The following is an 18,186-nucleotide window of genomic DNA, read 5'->3' on the forward strand; positions in this document are numbered from 1 at the left end:
GGTTGGTGAAAGGGCCTTTCTGTGTGGGGTTTGCATGTTCTCCCCGTGTCCCCTACGGTTGGTGAAAGGGCCTTTCTGTGTGGGGTTTGCATGTTCTCCCCGTGTCCCCTACGGTTGGTGAAAGGGCCTTTCTGTGTGGGGTTTGCATGTTCTCCCCGTGTCCCCTATAAAAACATGCAGTAATCCTGGTTTCTAAACTGCCTCCCCTTGGCTAGCTGTGGCGCCTGATGGAGGGGAAAGGAACTGGTTGGAACGCGTTCCTTCGCACGACTACAGTATGTCCTACCTTGGAAACTCCCCCCCCCCCACGTCAGATAAAAAGAAGCGGCTTGGACTCCTCATGCAAAGAAGCATGAGGTCAGTCTGTTGCTCTCCCCAGGTTGGCAGAGGGAGTGTAGCGCCCATGATTACACTAGACAATCGACACTGGGTGAAAAAAATGTGTGATAAAAATTTGACAAAGTAAGAAATGTTCACAAGCAAAGCCAGGTTAGATTTCAGTCTAAATAATTCAGCTGTCCTTGACATTTGTTTGTGTGAAAATCCATACACACTGCAGAGGTTACCTACCTGGCCAGGTCTAATCCCTCCACACTGCAGAGGTTACCTACCTGGCCAGGTCTATTCCCTCCACACTGCAGAGGTTACCTACCTGGCCAGGTCTAATCCCTCCACACTGCAGAGGTTACCTACCTGGCCAGGTCTAATCCCTCCACACTGCAGAGGTTACCTACCTGGCCAGGTCTAATCCCTCCACACTGCAGAGGTTACCTACCTGGCCAGGTCTATTCCCTCCACACTGCAGAGGTTACCTACCTGGCCAGGTCTAATCCCTCCACACTGCAGAGGTTACCTACCTGGCCAGGTCTAATCCCTCCACACTGCAGAGGTTACCTACCTGGCCAGGTCTAATCCCTCCACACTGCAGAGGTTACCTACCTGGCCAGGTCTATTCCCTCCACACTGCAGAGGTTACCTACCTGGCCAGGTCAAATCCCTCCACACTGCAGAGGTTACCTACCTGGCCAGGTCTAATCCCTCCACACTGCAGAGGTTACCTACCTGGCCAGGTCTAATCCCTCCACACTGCAGAGGTTACCTACCTGGCCAGGTCTAATCCCTACACACTGCACAGGTTACCTACCTGGCCAGGTCTAATCCCTCCACACTGCAGAGGTTACCTACCTGGCCAGGTCTAATCCCTCCACACTGCAGAGGTTACCTACCTGGCCAGGTCTAATCCCTACACACTGCAGAGGTTACCTACCTGGCCAGGTCTAATCCCTCCACACTGCAGAGGTTACATACCTGGCCAGGTCTAATCCCTCCACACTGCAGAGGTTACCTACCTGGCCAGGTCTAATCCCTACACACTGCAGAGGTTACCTACCTGGCCAGGTCTATTCCCTCCACACTGCAGAGGTTACATACCTGGCCAGGTCTAATCCCTCCACACTGCAGAGGTTACCTACCTGGCCAGGTCTAATCCCTCCTCCCTCCACACTGCAGAGGTTACCTACCTGGCCAGGTCTAATCCCTCCACACTGCAGAGGTTACCTACCTGGCCAGGTCTAATCCCTCCACACTGCAGAGGTTACCTACCTGGCCAGGTCTAATCCCTCCACACTGCAGAGGTTACCTACCTGGCCAGGTCTAATCCCTCCACACTGCAGACAGAGGTTACATACCTGGCCAGGTCTATTCCCTCCTCCCTCCACACTGCAGAGGTTACCTACCTGGCCAGGTCTAATCCCTCCACACTGCAGAGGTTACCTACCTGGCCAGGTCTGATCCCTCCACACTGCAGAGGTTACCTACCTGGCCAGGTCTAATCCCTCCTCCCTCCACACTGCAGAGGTTACCTACCTGGCCAGGTCTAATCCCTCCACACTGCAGAGGTTACCTACCTGGCCAGGTCTAATCCCTACACACTGCAGACAGAGGTTACCTACCTGGCCAGGTCTAATCCCTCCACTCTGCAGAGGTTACCTACCTGGCCAGGTCTAATCCATCCTCCCTCCACACTGCAGAGGTTACCTACCTGGCCAGGTCTGCGTTCCTGTCCCTGCAGACGGCGGTCTGAGCGGTCTTCTTCTTGTCGCCGGTGCTGATGCCTCCGGCGGCCTCCGGAGCCAGAGCCTCCACGGGCGGTCCTACGCTCACGATGAGCCCAGACTGGGCCCACTTGTTGGCCTTCCGCAGGGCGGCGGACGCCTCCTCTGTGATCACCTCACAGCTTCCGCTCTGAGCGGGTCGGGGGGGGAAAAAGAACAGCAGGGGGTTAGGGCACCTTTTACCATAAAACAATACATTATTTCAAAATATGTAAAAACATTTAACACAATCAGTGCCGGGATTCCTTCAAAATAGAAGCTCTGGGGTGCCGGAATAGTTAGGTAAAGTTCGCTTAAGTTGTGGCAAATCTGTAAAAAATAAAAGCTTACCACTAGCTTTCTTCACAGATGTGTTCATAAAGGTCTCTGCTATCATAGAATTTTTTTTTCCAGATTTGCCATAACTTAAGCAGACTTTTACTCTGATTTGCGGCCAATTCTTGGGTCATAGTGAATCCTCTCACCTTGGTCATGTCTCTGTCCATCTTCACCACCTTCTCCATGTTGGCTCCTGTGCCGAGGCGGAAGGGCCGTCCCTCTGAACTGCTGCATGTCAAGAGGAGGAGGCAAGAGCAGCCACGTCAGACAAGCACTGAAAACCTTGGCTGGTGGGAATTTATAACTCTGGCATTCAAACAGCTTTTTCCCCCACGTCTATCCGGCTCCTCAATGCTGCTGGTGTCCCCCCCCTGACCCCCTCCTATCCTCCCTCCATCCCCACTCAGAGTGGAATGGACTGACTTGTGCTGTCTGACATGAACACTTGAACTATCTGCACTTTATATTTATTCACTATTCATTGCACTGTCTTGTCCTGTTTTGCACGTCCACCAAACCAAATGTTTACATGTCATGGCAATAAAGGCTTCTTATTCTGGTTCTGATATATATCAGAAGCTGTCTCTCTCTTAACCAATAACCAGTAATGTTTTAAAAATCGTTCTAATTCAAGGGGACCCTAAAAACTTCGCTGGGGTCTTTACTGTACATGACCCCCTCCAATAACCAATCTATAAGCTCACACAACTCACCGCATTTTCCTGAAGCTGAACAATGTTTTGTTCGCAAATTATCACATGCCCAGAATAGGGATGCTAGATATTTCTGACATGGCAGTGAGGAGAAATGTGAAAGTGACACGAAAGAGGGAATGACATACAACAGAAACCTTGAAACTCCATGTTTTAAGTAAATGAATGCCCGACTTGGTCATACAAGAGTGTTGCATAATAGTACCAAAAATTCCATTAAGACCGGGAAAGAATCAGTCTCATCTTCGATTTTATTTTTATTCATGAAAGTGTTTGAAAAGTTTTGAATAATTTTACTGGGGGTCCTTGGGGGCACATTTTCATATTGGGGTCCACGGCTAGGGCTGCACGATATGGACAAAAATTCATATCACGATATATATGGCAGATATCTCGATATCGATACGATATAATTCATATCACGATATATATGGCAGATATCTCCATATCGATACGATATATCGTGCAGCCCTAGTGTGTGTGTGTGTGTGTGTGTGTGTGTGTGCGTGTTCGTGTGTGCAGGACAGAGGGACAAACGGAGTGATGGTTTATTTTCCGAGGGGCACAGGCTAAAACAGAGGGCTGGCTTTAGAAGTGGACGATATATCGATATGTCGACGATATATCTATATTGCGATACCATTGCCTTTTTGCGATACTGATATTGTGCATGTTCATACCTCGATAACGATACGATAACGATATATTGTGCAGCCTTAATTATCAATTTGGGCCGTCCTTGGCATGAAAACGTCTGAGAACCACTCAAGGGGATAAAGCTGAACGGTACCTGAGCAGCGGTTGCAGGACCTCGTGAGATGACTGGTCCTCTCTCTTGTGGATGAAGATGGACAGCTTTCCGTCCACGGCCTCGCCCTCCTCCCCGCCGTCCTTGTCGGATTTCAGAGCTCCTTTGGAACTGGCCCGGGACAGGCTGGTGTCGGGCTCCGATGAGCTGGGTGACAGCAGCGTCTGGCAGCCTGCCGCAGAACATCACACATCTGATAAATCACTGTTTCACAAATAGTGGGCCAGGTCCCATTTACAGTTCATGGTGCAATGTTTATGAGTCGAGTAAAAATCCCATTTTCTTTTCCTACATTTAAAAAATATACAAATATTTCAAAGGTTTTTACTATACTTTATTATATTATACTTTATTTATATTACTAACCACAACGGTGGCTATTAAAAAGAGAGATGTGTTGGGGTGAGTCGCTTATCACCGCGGCTTCAGTGACATCATTTTGTAGTTTTCCCAACCAGCAGTGAATAGGTTATCACCTAAAAACTCTCACTTTGGTTCCCAAAGTGGGGTCTGGGGACCCCTAGGGGTCCTTGAGGGAGCTCCAAGGGGTCCCCAGCTAAATGATAGTTAGGAACCAAATGGACCCTTATGGGTCTGTAACTCTGAGAGTTAAATTAACTCATTTTACAATATAAATTGGGGCCTCAGAGATAGAAATGCCATTTAATGAGGGACCATAGCCTAAATGCATGTACTGTAAAACTGGGGGTCCTTAACCCATTCTGACCGGGCACCCATTTTGGTGTTAGCATCATGTTATGCTTTAGCTATTGAAAAATAGCAGATCTACAAGCTCATATCGCGCCACCGAGTGGCGCGATATGAGCTTGTAGATCTGCTTTTTTTTATTATCGAAGAACGACTGACATTTTTAGAATCTGATCTCAGGTCAGAATGGGTTCATCCGACCAGTTGTTGTCCAGTGGAAACCTCGTATGAATCTGATCTCAGGTCAGAATGGGTTAAAATTAAACGGGTTGAGAATCACTGCTAGAGCCGTACAGATCTTCTCTGATGGGGGTCCTTGGAATATCTTTTCAAATGGGGGTCTGCGGGCTAATAAGTGTCAATTTGGGGGTCCTCGACATGAGAACGTTTGGGAACCACTGCTACACAGTACCTGGCACCACGTAGTCGGCCAGCTTGGCCAGCAGCAGGGCAGCGATGCGCGAGGCGGGGTCCGTGGCGTCCTGCTGCTCCAGGGCGTCCAGTGTGCTGATGGAGTAGCTCCAGGAAGGGAGGGCCACGTTCCCACAGTCCTCCACGCTCATGAGGGGCAGCGCGGCCCGGCACAGCTGCAGGATGATCAGCACCAGCTTGGGAGAGGGTCTCTGGTCCAGCAGCAGAGACAGCAGCTTGGACACGCAGGCCGGCTGGCTCAGGATGGCTTTTCCTATGTGGCTCCTATAAGGAAACAGTGAATGTTGTTATAATTACTGGGGTGCATATGTTTTCTGTACTCAACACAACGGCGCAAACAGAGTAGAGTTCTCAACCGGCCTGAAAATTAAGGCGCGGCCATATCTGTTCCGGCCCGAGGCCCGGCCCGACTAATTAGCATACATTCCCAAACGACCCTAAAACGTTGGGTGGGGTCGGGTTTGGGCAGAATTTGAGAACTCGTGAAATGCCAGTCAGCACCATCTTCATAATAGATAAATAAATACACAAACAGACAGACCAGAATTAGTAGGGCTGTACTAATTTATCATACATTTAGGTCCAAAAAACATCGGGTCTGGTTCGGGCAGAATTTGAGAACTCTATAAACACAGCGTTTACCTGGACAGGTTATTGTACTCAACAGTACTAACATAAATGACCTGGACAGGTCATTGTACTCAACAGTACTAACATAAATGACCTGGACAGGTCGTTGTACTCAGCACAGAACCAACTGTTTACCTGGACAGGTCATTGTACTCAGCACAGAACCAACTGTTTACCTGGACAGGTCATTGAGCAGACTGAGCACGTCCTGTAGTGCGTCGTTTCCCGCCGCCTGGTTGCCACAGCACTCCGTGGCTCGGGCCAGGTGATTGGTCAGCAGGCTGGACACCTGCCGCGCCAGACCCGAGTGCACCGCGTCCGTCGAGCCACCTTTGTTTGAGAAGCAACAGGGGAGAGGAGAATTGTTGTGATATGACAAGTAACACATTAAATAACACTTTAAAAAAAACAATAGCGGAAATAGCCCATCTACAAGCTCAAAACATGTCGCATGGTGACACGTTTTGAGCTTGTAGATCTGCCATTTCCGCTATTTTTTTTCAAAGTGTTATTTAATGTGTTACTTGTCATATCACAACAATTTTTACGTTTTTGAAAGTATATTGACATTTTTAACATGGAAACGATTATGAAGACTATAGAGGCTATGCGCATGCTTAAAGTGAATGGCACATCGAGTGGCACATCGAGTGGCAAAGCAACAGGCGTTGCAAACGTTTTTTTTGCCACTCAGTAGGCATTCCTTCCGGGTTTGATGATGTTGTCACGTGCATACCCTCTAGTCTATGCCATGGCGATTATGAAAAAAGAAAAAAAAAAAGACTATCTCAAATAATCACGATTAGGCGATTACATAATAATAATCGTGACAGGCCTTTACAGAAAGCAGTAAGAATGAGGCTGAAATACAGTACCTTCCACCTTCTCCCACTCGATGCAGCGGTTGGCCAGCACCTGGAAGGCTGCCCAGGCCATGGTGGCCACCTTCTGCTTCTTGGTCTGCTTCTCGTTGGAGCTGCACTCCCTCTGTCCGCTGAGGCTGCACAGACGGTCCATGAGCTGCACCAGACCGCTGCGCACCAGACACTGCTCCTCACTCCTATAGGGGGTAGGAGGGAGGAGTACGTACGGTAAGGGGCCTATTCATACTCCAGGTTTAGGTGTTGAGGTGGTAACAAGACTACTCGCCCCGTTTCTGTTTTCCTCCCAGAATTTTCCCCAGTGAGGGGTGGGAGAGAGGCTGGACAGCAGACGGCTGGACTTTGCATTTCTCTAACTATAAACTTCCATGACAGCAGCACGGCCTAAGTACAAATATAATTTATGAAAAGCTACTTACAGTGAAGTCTGTTCACAGAAGTTGTTGTAGGATATGTGGGGATTATCTGACGAGGTACCATTTGAGGGGGCAAAACCTTACATATACTAAATAATACTAAATTGTTTATAGGTTCAATATAAGTCAAATAATATAGCCTTTCCACAGGAGTATCTTTTTATGTTTTTCCAAAAAGAATACAAATAGCCAATAGCATATTACAAAGTTATCCCCCTCACTGGGGAAAATTCCGGGAGGAAAAACGGGCAAGCTCCGGGGCGAGTAGTCCAGTATCCGTTGAGGTCACCTCGTCATCACCTAAAACTGGAGGTGTGAATAGGTAGCCTTAACACATTTAGACCTTTGGGCGATTCTTAAAAAAATGTCTTCTAAATCCTAAAAGTATGTCAGTGGTGCTCAACCTTTTTCATGTCAAGGACCCCAAGAATTATCTGTATTTGGCCGCAGACCCCCCCATCTGAAAATATGTTGTTCCAGGCAGGGTGGTCTGTGGTGCGGAAAACACCACGTTAAATGGTAAATGGTAAATGGTGCGTTTATATAGCGCCTTTATCCAAGGCGCTTTACAGAGATTGTGCATTACATTCACCCATTCACACACACATTCATACACCGATGGCAGCGGAAACCATGCAAGGCACCAACTAGCACATCGGGAGCAATTAGGGGTTCAGTGTCTTGCTCAAGGACACTTCGACAGTAACTCTGGGGGAGCCCGGGTTCGAACTGGCAACCTTACGGTTACCATCCAGGCACTCTACCCCTGAGCCACCGCCGCCGCCCCACATTGACGCCGTTGTATCAATGCGCCCTGCGCAGCTACTGCACTGCACTGCTGTTGCCCTGCAACGTACGTATCATTCACTAAACTCGCCCCACACAGCCGTCAGGTTTTTTTTGTACTACTGAATCTGACATAGTGGACTACCGAGTCAAATTAGTGTTAACTTTTTACCGTAGGTTTTACTAGTCAAGTCTCGAGTGAGAAAAGCATAGACAGAGTGGCGCTTGACGTATCAGCAGCAACGTGGCTACGCAACAGATGACGTTATGAAATGCTACCTGCTGGCCAGACTGAGTAGCGAAGTGACAAAACGGATCCACGGCTAGATATGACAAATAAGTTATAGCTTACATACAAAGAAACTGCTGACACATTTATAAATAAGAATTTTATATTTCCAAAGAATTTTAACATAGTCGAAATAGCTGATCTACAAGCTTACAACACGTCTTGTAGATCTGCTATTTCTGCTATTTTTGGAAAAAGTTGAAATTTGTATGAACATTTTTCAACGAGGAAACGATTATGACGATTATGCAAAATAACAGCGATTATCTCAAATAATTGCGACTATGAAATAATTGTGACAGACCTATTTAATCCAACGGGTTGCTATGCAGTGAGATATGCAATGAATACTTGTAGATCAACTAGTGATTAGCTAGCTATTTTTGCAGGACACTGATTTTCTGCAAACTGTTAGGATTAAGAAGATTGTTTTCTGTATCGGCCTCAGTTCTTGATGCAGGGTTAATTAAAATGTCATCCAATGAATGCTCTTGCCTGGTGTAGGGGATTGTGCACAGCATTCCAATGCTGTTGGCACAGGCGATGGGATAGCGAGCGCAGAGAGACACCACAGATGTCATGGTCTCCCCAAAGGCCTCCTGCACCTGCTCAACCATGCCACCACAGGTCAGCTCTTCAATCCTGAGAAAACACGTCATAATGTTATGGAATAATACATATTTAAACATCTCTCTCCCCATTTCTTGTGTACCTACTTTACTATCAACAAAGGCATACAAAGCCCCAAAAATTAAAACGTAACAAAAAAACCCATACACACAACTTTTCATCGTATTAAAAACAACTCCAACAATTTTTCAAATGTATAATACCATATATTTTTCAAATAGTAGCCCTGCCTCAAATAGCCACCTAGTTCCTTTTAAACACCCGGGGTCCAAATCGATTTTGCATATTAAACGCCCGGGCTACTATTTGGAAAAATACGATACGTAGATCTGCTATTTTACACTCCTGGGCAAAGGCCTAATGTCTCATCTAAAAGGTTTGGGGGAACCACTGGTATAACTTATATATCCGTGTGACATCTAGGTGTATTGCGTGTTGCTCTCGCACCTGGGGCCGCCTTGCAGCACCATGGTGACGGGCCCCACCAGGTGCGTAACTCCGCCCACTCTGACGGCGGCGGTGAGCAGCTCCCTCATGTGCACCAGCGCCTGCTTCCGCGTGCTGCCGCGCCTCCAACGCGTCTGGGCCGCCGCCAGGAAACTGCTACTGGACACCTGAGGAGGAAGCAGGGGTCAACATGTGTTCATACTACTGGACACCTGAGGAGGAAGCAGGGGACAAACTAAATGAAATTGTATATTCAAAACACTGTGACTATTAACACTAAATCAATACGTTTCCGACACTGGTCTACTTACAGCCTGATCGGGCGTAGTCCCGATGAAGGCGAAGAGCTGTCCCAGCAGCACGCTGTATGTGGGCTTGTCACGGCTGTCCTCGATGGCCAGGGACTGCAGCAGGGTGAAGGAACTGCTGCGGTGACTGGTCGGGTGGTGGCGCCTCCTGGAACATTAGGTGAGCATATTGCACATATTTAGGGGCGGCCCTACAGTAGACGAGTGGGTACTAGAGAGTAGAGACTGAGGTCGTTGGTTCGACCCTTAGCTTGCCCACACTATACACGTCAAAGCGTCCATGAGCAAACCCTCTAACAGCTCTAACCTGACTCTGCCAGATGTGGGGCGGTATTGATTCACAAGTTCACAATGGGTTCGCTCAGGGATGGGCGTTGAAACCGGCCGTGGCGGGATGGACCAATCAGTGGCAACTATACGGGCGGGATCTTGGCGAGACCGGTTGTGACGCCATCGAGATGCACCTGTTGCAATTGTATTACCTATCGCCTTAAAATTTGAAAAGTCGAAGACATAACCTACATCCAACACGATAGTGAGGGGTGGGCTGGGTGCAGTACTAAGTACTTACTACTTAGTATATACTAGTCATTTGGTTAGACCAGTCATTAGTCCTACAACTACAACCTATCTAAAACCCTCACCCTAACCCTAACCTCCCACGGTTCAGCATACCTAAACCTAACCTTAACCCATGTCTAACCAATGACTAGTCTAAACTAAGTATGCACGCCATGATGTTTTCTAAAAAGTGTTGAACCTAATGCTATCAGGGGTTCAACACTTTTGTCATTCGTGTGGGTTGTTTACTTTCTTGCGGGGGCAATTACCATACGTCATGTAGACCGTCCGTCAATAATATGATTGACGGACGGTCCCATCCAAACCTATCACGTAGCTTGGAAAAAGGGACGTCTTTCTTTTAGCAATTGGGCTACAGAGATCCCAGATCGAAGTACGTTGTGAAACAAATGTGATTGTGAAACAAGCTCCCCCTGTGTGCTCCTCTGAGCAGCCCTCTGCTGGGTGAATGCAGAAAAGTAATTTCCCTAAAAATGAGTCATGAGTCATGAGTGTTAAGGTCACAAACCCAGGACATTGAGAATGTGTGGTGTGTGCATTAAGCCAACAGAGCCATCAAGGTTTTTGTTTTGCAGATATGTTACCAGAACAAAAGAAAAAAAAAGACAGAAACCTTTGAGTGGCGTGTGTGAACTCCAGGTCCTGGTTGGCGATCATCTCCAGATCAGAGGGAGCAGACATGCTGCGTAGGAAGACTGGCTGTTTGACCATGGGGTTGGTCGTCTTGGCGTCCGACACAGACTTTGAGGCTGGGACAGTGGATGAGGAGAATATCCATATTTATGCCTGATTTAGGATACGGTCACTTACAGCAGTGGTTCTCAAACTTTTCAGACGGTGACCCGCAAAGATGATCATATTTGAACTGGGGAATCACCCCCCCCCCCCCATCAAGCACTTGGAATTGTAGGAGTTGAGGCAAAATGACAGAAGCTCAAGCTTGGTTTCATTTTATGCTCTTGAGAGTTAAATTATTGTTAAACATCTGCATTACTTTATTTACAAGAAGTACACACAATTAGAGAATGTAGGAAGAATTGTTATTTTTGTTAGTTTGCCTGTTATCTCTCCTAATGGTACCAACAGAATCTTATCCCAACGATAAGAAAATATCCTTTAGCGAGCCTATAGTATATATCATCAAATGGTGGTCCGTGGCTCGAATGGCGAATGAGTAATGGGCCTTGACATGAAAAGGGTTGAAAACCACTGTGTCCTCCTAAGGTTAAAATGTACCTGGTCCTGGCGTGCCAGTAGGCGTGCTGTTCAGACTAAGGTTAACCCATTCTGAACGGGAACCCATTTTGGTGTCAGCATCATGTTATGCTTTAGCTATTTAGAAATAGCAGATCTACAAGCTCATATCGCGCCACCGAGTGGCGCGATACGAGCTTGTAGGTCTGCTATTTTTGAAAAATCGAAGAACGACTGACATTTTTTAGAATCTGATCTCAGGTCAGAATGGGTTCATCAGACCAGTGTGTGTCCGGCGGAAACCTCGTTATGAATCTGATCTCAGGTCAGAATGGGTTAAAATGTACCTGGTCCTGGCGTGCCAGCGGGCGTGCTGTTCAGACTCCTGCTGTGAGGACCGATGGTGACGTGCAGAAGCAGCTCTGTGCGGTTCATCAGGCTCTTCACCAGAGCTTTGGTTTTAGCCAGCGGGGTGCTGCTCTTCAGGTGGATGGAGTTCACATCCTGGAAGAACTTCTCCCTGTCGGTGCATTCAGATAAAAGACAGCGGAGACCGGAGTGAGTCGTCCTTCCTGGTAATTGGACACTTATACCTCAGGCTCAAGAAGCACACCCCCGTCCCCCGGCTAAACAGCTGTATTAATTTGAATCTATTTACCTCAGTGCAAGGACGACATTTTCCAAATCGCTGAAGTCGAGGGGGACCTCCTTCAGGGAGCACAGCAGTTCCAGCTCCTTAATCTTGTTCTGGGATAAACAAAACGATAAATCATGAGCGTCAGCGCCGCCCGCCACGGCCCACGCTACGGTGGCATGCAGGCAGCGAGCGGTGACAGCAGCACACGTACCTCAAAGAAATGGTAGTCGTGGAAGAACGGAGCATTGTTCTCCAGCTTCCCCTGCTGGGCCTCGTCCACCTCATTCTGCCACTTCTGTTCCAGTTCCGCTACGCTCTGAAAGGCAACACATACACAGGACACAACTGGAACCAAGAAGGATGGAAGATTCTAACCTAATCAATTCAATTCAATTCAAAGGGCTTTATTGGCATGAGAAAACATACGTTTACATTGCCAAAGCAGAAAGAACGGTACAACAATACAGCAATACAATCAAAACAAAAACAAAAATTATGTACTTTGTCAGATTCTTCAATAGATCAACTTCTATGTACCAAGATCACTCGATGCAGGTATAGTGCAGGCATATACACAATGATTAGTCTTTACGGTGGTTGTGTTCCATTTGATATCCTTCTCCTATCACAGCAACTCACAAATCTTGCTGCTGTGTTTGCACATTGTTGTACTTCGCCCAGCAGATATGGGAGTTTTTTGTCATTGGTCATGTTTTCAAAATCTCCGTGTGTGGTTGTAATCTGTGGGAAGTATGTGTCTCTGATGTCTTGGTACAATGGACAGATGGTTAGGAAGTGTAGCTCGGTTTCCACTTCATTTAGTGTGCAGTGGGTGCATAGTCTGTCTTCTCTCGGGATACAGGTCTAATCACTGTCGGTCGGGACCCTTTTGTGGGGCGTGGAGACATTTTTATGGGTCCCTTATTATTTGTTTGCTATATTTTTAGTTTTTAACGCCGTTTACCTGCAGCTGGCGCTGCATGGCGTTGATCTTCTTGAAGGTCTCCGCCATGATCTTGCAGACCAGGTCGTACTCCTCGGCGTGCTCCTCGCGGTACTGGAAGTTGACCAGCGACTGCAGGCCGTCCACCAGCGTCAGGTGCTTTATGACGCACGACACGATCACCTCCTCCATCACGTCTGGCCTGATCACCTCCCTGACAGGCGGGATTAAAGTACATCTTCATACCGGACACGGAGGTAACCACACCAATACAAACATTCTTTATGCCATTCTGACCTGAGATCAGATTCATACGAGGTTTCCACCGGACACACACTGGTCCTGATGAACCCATTCTGACCTGAGATCAGATTCTAAAAATGTCAGTCGCTCTTCGATTTTTCAAAAATAGCAGACCTACAAGCTCGTATCGCGCCACTCGGTGGCGCGATATGAGCTTGTAGATCTGCTATTTTTAAATAGCTAAAGCATAACATGATGCCGACACCAAAATGGGTGCCCGGTCAGAATGGGTTAAGCTATGCCAAGAGGCTAGCTTCGTTCGCTGAAAAATGAAGGCACTAGTGGTGTTGGTAGAAGCTGCTGTTCCTGTTATAATGGCCCAGCTGACATAATGTCGCTATTTCTTTCATCTTCTACTGGTGTCAAGACATTGTAAGCTCAATGTGACTCAATTAAGCTTTTGGTCGAACTTTACACTTGATTTCATTATCTTAGTAAACCTTTTCATAAACACTTTAAATCATCATGATATGTGTTTAGTAAATTATGGTCACATTAATTTTAAAGTTAATGATAAAGCAGGCTATGTGTCCGACCCGGCCTCGCTGCGGTAGCGGCCAATAGCATTTGTTTCCGTTGCATTTCTGGACCGGATAGAGAAAGATGAGGGATTTGAAAGCTACAGTCTGTAGAAACCAATGGCGTCACTTTGTCCATTTCGTTGTTCTTATGCCATGTCATTAATCATTATAGGCATACTTTATAGCCTGCTGTACGCTGGTGTCGTGTGGTAGATGATCTGCAAGCTCACAACGTGTTGCAACGCGACACACTGTGAATCTTGTAATCAGATATTTATTCCATGAACACAGTACACGACCAGACTTACTTAATGCTGGGACGGAACTGGGGTCGAGCCCTGCCGGACACCTCCCGTAGCCTCCCCATGATGCCCGGAGGCAGGCGGATGCGCGGCAGGTCGAAGTAGGCCCCCGGCATGAGGCCCGGCGGGGGGACGAGCACGTCAGAGGGGTAGGTGAACTCCCGGTCCTCGTCGATGGTCAGCGGCAGGGGGGAGGGGCTGGGCGTCAGGGCTGGAGAGATGGCACCGTTTGCCTCCACCTGCCATTGGCACCTGGACGCAATCACAAGGCCAAATACTGTTTGTTGTTGTTGTTGTTGTTGTTGCTGAAATAGCAACCATTACGTCAAAATATAATATATAAACACTATTATATAAAACTCTTTTTATAAGTCTGACTCTTCTAATGAACTCTGTAGTGATTGCTACATCGTCTCTGTCGAGTGGAAACCTCCTATGTCCAAAAACCGTTACTTTTCAGGATTAAAATTCAAGAACAGCAAAAAGTAGCAGATGGTCAAAGTCAAAACGCTTGGCGCTGCATCTCGAGCTTATAGATCTGCTGCTTTTTATGCTTTTGTGTGACAATGTAGTATGATCAAATATAGTATGATCAAGGCATTCATTTACGAACAAATATGGAGATAAGAGGTTAATAATGCTCGACAACGTTATTATGACAGGGCTTCCACTTTTCATGTAGGGCAACACGAAAGAAACCTAACATGATTAGCTGAGCTATATTGAATTGCACAGAGCTTCATGGGTTCTGCTTCCTATGTACATGACAGTGCATGGTTTGTCCCGATCAATATCCCTTGCTTCAGTGAAGGCTCTGTACTATGTATATAAAAATTTTTTCTTCATTTTTTTCCATTTTCTTCATTGACGCATCTCTGTCACCTTAGCTTTGAACCCCTTTAACCATTCGTTTAAACTTTAGCTGTTGAAAAATAGTGTCGCTCTACGAGCTTGTAGATCTGCTATTTTTGAAAAATCTTGAAAAAGTGTGCAAATCTTTGAATATATATTATTTCACAGCAAACATTTTTTTAACTCATATCTTTAATTTACTTTTTTTTTGTTGAGAACCACTGACATACGATTAGGATGTAGGTGGTCTCAATGAGTCACCTTTGGAGCAGCTTGGAGCAGAGCAGATCGTGGCAGGCCTCCTCCTCCGGCGTTACCTCTGGCCCGTTGTACAGGATACGGAGCATGGAGCAGGCCAGCACCGACAGGCCCAACGCCAGGTCCGCCAGGAAGGGAAGCCCCCCGGAGACGTCCTCCGATGACTCCTGGAACAAACACATGGCGGGATGTCAGGATGAAGCTGGCGCTGCTGATCACATTATTACTCCACTACCAGAATCAGAATAGGGTCGATGACGTAGTGTTGCTAGGGCCGGGTTTACCAGCGCTCCACTTGCCTCCACACGTCCACAGGTTCTAGGCTTATTATCCCGCCATCAATGTCTTCACATATAATACAGTTAATATAAAACACATTATTCAGGCACATTACAGCCACCCGTTTTGCCCACTAGGACCACTCTACGCAACGTCATCAAACGGCGACACGCACCTATGGTAACATCATTCTACAGGAGCAGACGTAGAATACGCACATCTACAGGCCGGGTGCTGGGCTAAAGACGCTTCAGTAGATGATGGATGGACACCATATAGGTACAAAATACTTTCTTTATTCAAGTTTCTGACAACGTTTCGATCTTCATCAGGGACCTGATGAACCCGATATACCTATATGGTGTGCGGGCTCCATCCATCATCTACTAACATCATTCTACAGGTTTCTGCATTACACTTTTATTCATATTTTTTCCTTTATTTATTTTTAAATAAAAGCGAGACAAGCATCTAGTGGTAATAAATAATAGGTACCTGAGCTCTGACGGTGCAGGAGAACCCCCACATGGCTTTATCGGGGGTGTTGTGTTCTCTGCCACTCCTCATCTCGAAGGAGAAGGTCACGGTGTCACCCTCCACCTTTAGTGCAAACACAGATTACCCCCCAAAAGATTCATATTTCAACAGATGGGAGCGAGGCGACCGGTTTTCTTTTTCCTTGCTTCACTCAGGTTGTTGAATCGTGGGGGATAGGTTAGCTAAGAGCGCCATCTAATGGAGAAACAGAAGACGTGAAAAGACGTCCGCTGGCTGAGTGGTCCAGGCGCATGGCATATAGACTCTGGCCTGACAGCGCGTTGCGTGTTCGAGTCCCGTTCATGACGACATTTGCTGCATGTCTCTCCCTCTTTCCTGTCAATCTTCACTTGAAACTATCAATAAAAGGCAGAAAAGCTTAAAAAAAAAGAAAAAAAGATGTCCGTGGTAGTGAGCGCCTTTGAAAAAACAACTGTCCTTGGTGCCTTGGTGGTGAGTGGGAAAAGGTCTTAAAAAAGGCCTTAAATTGTCAATTCACTGTCATCTGGGACCCCCCACCCACCAAATAATGTGGGGACACCCTCCACCCACCAAATAATGTGGGGACACCCCCCACCCACCAAATAATGTGGGGACACCCTCCACCCACCAAATAATGTGGGGACACCCTCCACCCACCAAATAATGTGGGGACACCCCCCACCCACCAAATAATGTGGGGACACCCCCCACCCACCAAATAATGTGCCCAGAACACTGTCTCTTACCTTGACCAGGTCTTTGGGCCAGCCTGTGCCCAGAACACTGTCTCTTACCGTGACCAGGTCTTTGGGCCAGCCTGTGCCCAGAACACTGTCTCTTACCGTGACCAGGTCTTTGGGCCAGCCTGTGCCCAGAACACTGTCTCTTACCTTGACCAGGTCCTTGGGCCAGCCTGTGCCCAGAACACTGTCTCTTACCTTGACCAGGTCTTTGGGCCAGCCTGTGCCCAGAACACTGTCTCTCACCTTGACCAGGTCTTTGGGCCAGCCTGTGCCCAGAACACTGTCTCTTTACCTTAACCAGGTCCTTGGGCCAGCCTGTGCCCAGAACACTGTCTCTTACCTTAACCAGGTCTTTGGGCCAGCCTGTGCCCAGAACACTGTCTCTTACCTTGACCAGGTCTTTGGGCCAGCCTGTGCCCAGAACACTGTCTCTTACCTTAACCAGGTCTTTGGGCCAGCCTGTGCCCAGAACACTGTCTCTTACCTTAACCAGGTCTTTGGGCCAGCCTGTGCCCAGAACACTGTCTCTTACCTTAACCAGGTCTTTGGGCCAGCCTGTGCCCAGAACACTGTCTCTTACCTTAACCAGGTCTTTGGGCCAGCCTGTGCCCAGAACACTGTCTCTTACCTTAACCAGGTCTTTGGGCCAGCCTGTGCCCAGAACACTGTCTCTTACCTTAACCAGGTCTTTGGGCCAGCCTGTGCCCAGAACACTGTCTCTTACCTTGACCAGGTCTTTGGGCCAGCCTGTGCCCAGAACACTGCGACTGCCGTAGCCCAGCGTGTTCCCTCCGTACTCGGTCACCTTGCGGCTGTTGGTGTTCGGCCCGGCGTAGATCACCAACTGAAAGATCAAAGACGCCATTCAGCGAGGGCCATTAATGACTTCAGTAGACTGACAACATTGCAGGAGTCCAGGTGTTACTGTAAAATCCCATTCCCACACTCACAAATGACACGCCTCTTTATGGTAAGAGTTTGGCATGGAAACAAACTAGCTGATGACACACACACACACACACACACACACACACACACACACACACACACACACACACACACACACACACACACACACACACACACACACACACACACACACACACACACACACACACACACACACACACACACACACACACACACACACACACACACACACACACACACACACACACACACCTCCATGAGGATGAGTGCTATCATTTACTTCACTAGTTGCTAAGTATTTCCTGTTTGTGTCTGGCTCGGACAACTACTGGAAAATAAATAGTATAGATACAGTAGTAGTAAAATAGTATAAAACATTTATACTTAGTCTTTATATATGTTTGTGGGAGGAGTAGGACTAAGGCCCTATACATCCTCTCTGGGGGGGGAGGGGTACTACCTGTCAGTGGGGAGTGATGGCTGATGAATGAACATCAACATCCTAATACATCCTAATACTGGGGGGTCAAATTATGACAGGCAATTCCTGCTGTCAAAATATGACACACCCCCCACCCTAGTCAAAAAACACTTTGTTTGAAATAGACACTCATGCTTTCCGAGGTGTGCTCTGGGGTCCTAA

At 47.4% G+C, this 18,186-nt stretch overlaps 1 protein-coding gene across 1 annotated transcript in view; it reads right to left on the reverse strand.

Moving 5' to 3' along the window:
• The window catches only part of LOC310871525 (putative E3 ubiquitin-protein ligase HECTD4), a 112,521-nt gene that overhangs the window by 57,109 nt on the left and 37,226 nt on the right, over positions 1-18,186 (reverse strand). The window contains 18 exon segments of the mRNA XM_083783095.1: positions 2,042-2,244; positions 2,579-2,660; positions 3,936-4,125; positions 5,074-5,357; positions 5,900-6,053; positions 6,599-6,783; positions 8,591-8,737; positions 9,173-9,339; positions 9,484-9,628; positions 10,676-10,811; positions 11,604-11,776; positions 11,915-12,003; positions 12,105-12,209; positions 12,858-13,050; positions 13,969-14,214; positions 15,076-15,239; positions 15,847-15,951; positions 17,338-17,457. Coding sequence (XP_083639221.1) covers positions 2,042-2,244; positions 2,579-2,660; positions 3,936-4,125; positions 5,074-5,357; positions 5,900-6,053; positions 6,599-6,783; positions 8,591-8,737; positions 9,173-9,339; positions 9,484-9,628; positions 10,676-10,811; positions 11,604-11,776; positions 11,915-12,003; positions 12,105-12,209; positions 12,858-13,050; positions 13,969-14,214; positions 15,076-15,239; positions 15,847-15,951; positions 17,338-17,457 — 2,888 coding nt within the window.

The sequence above is a fragment of the Protomyctophum parallelum genome (assembly GCF_964188405.1).
Source record: "Protomyctophum parallelum genome assembly, chromosome: 15".
NCBI classification, from domain to species: domain Eukaryota; kingdom Metazoa; phylum Chordata; class Actinopteri; order Myctophiformes; family Myctophidae; genus Protomyctophum; species Protomyctophum parallelum.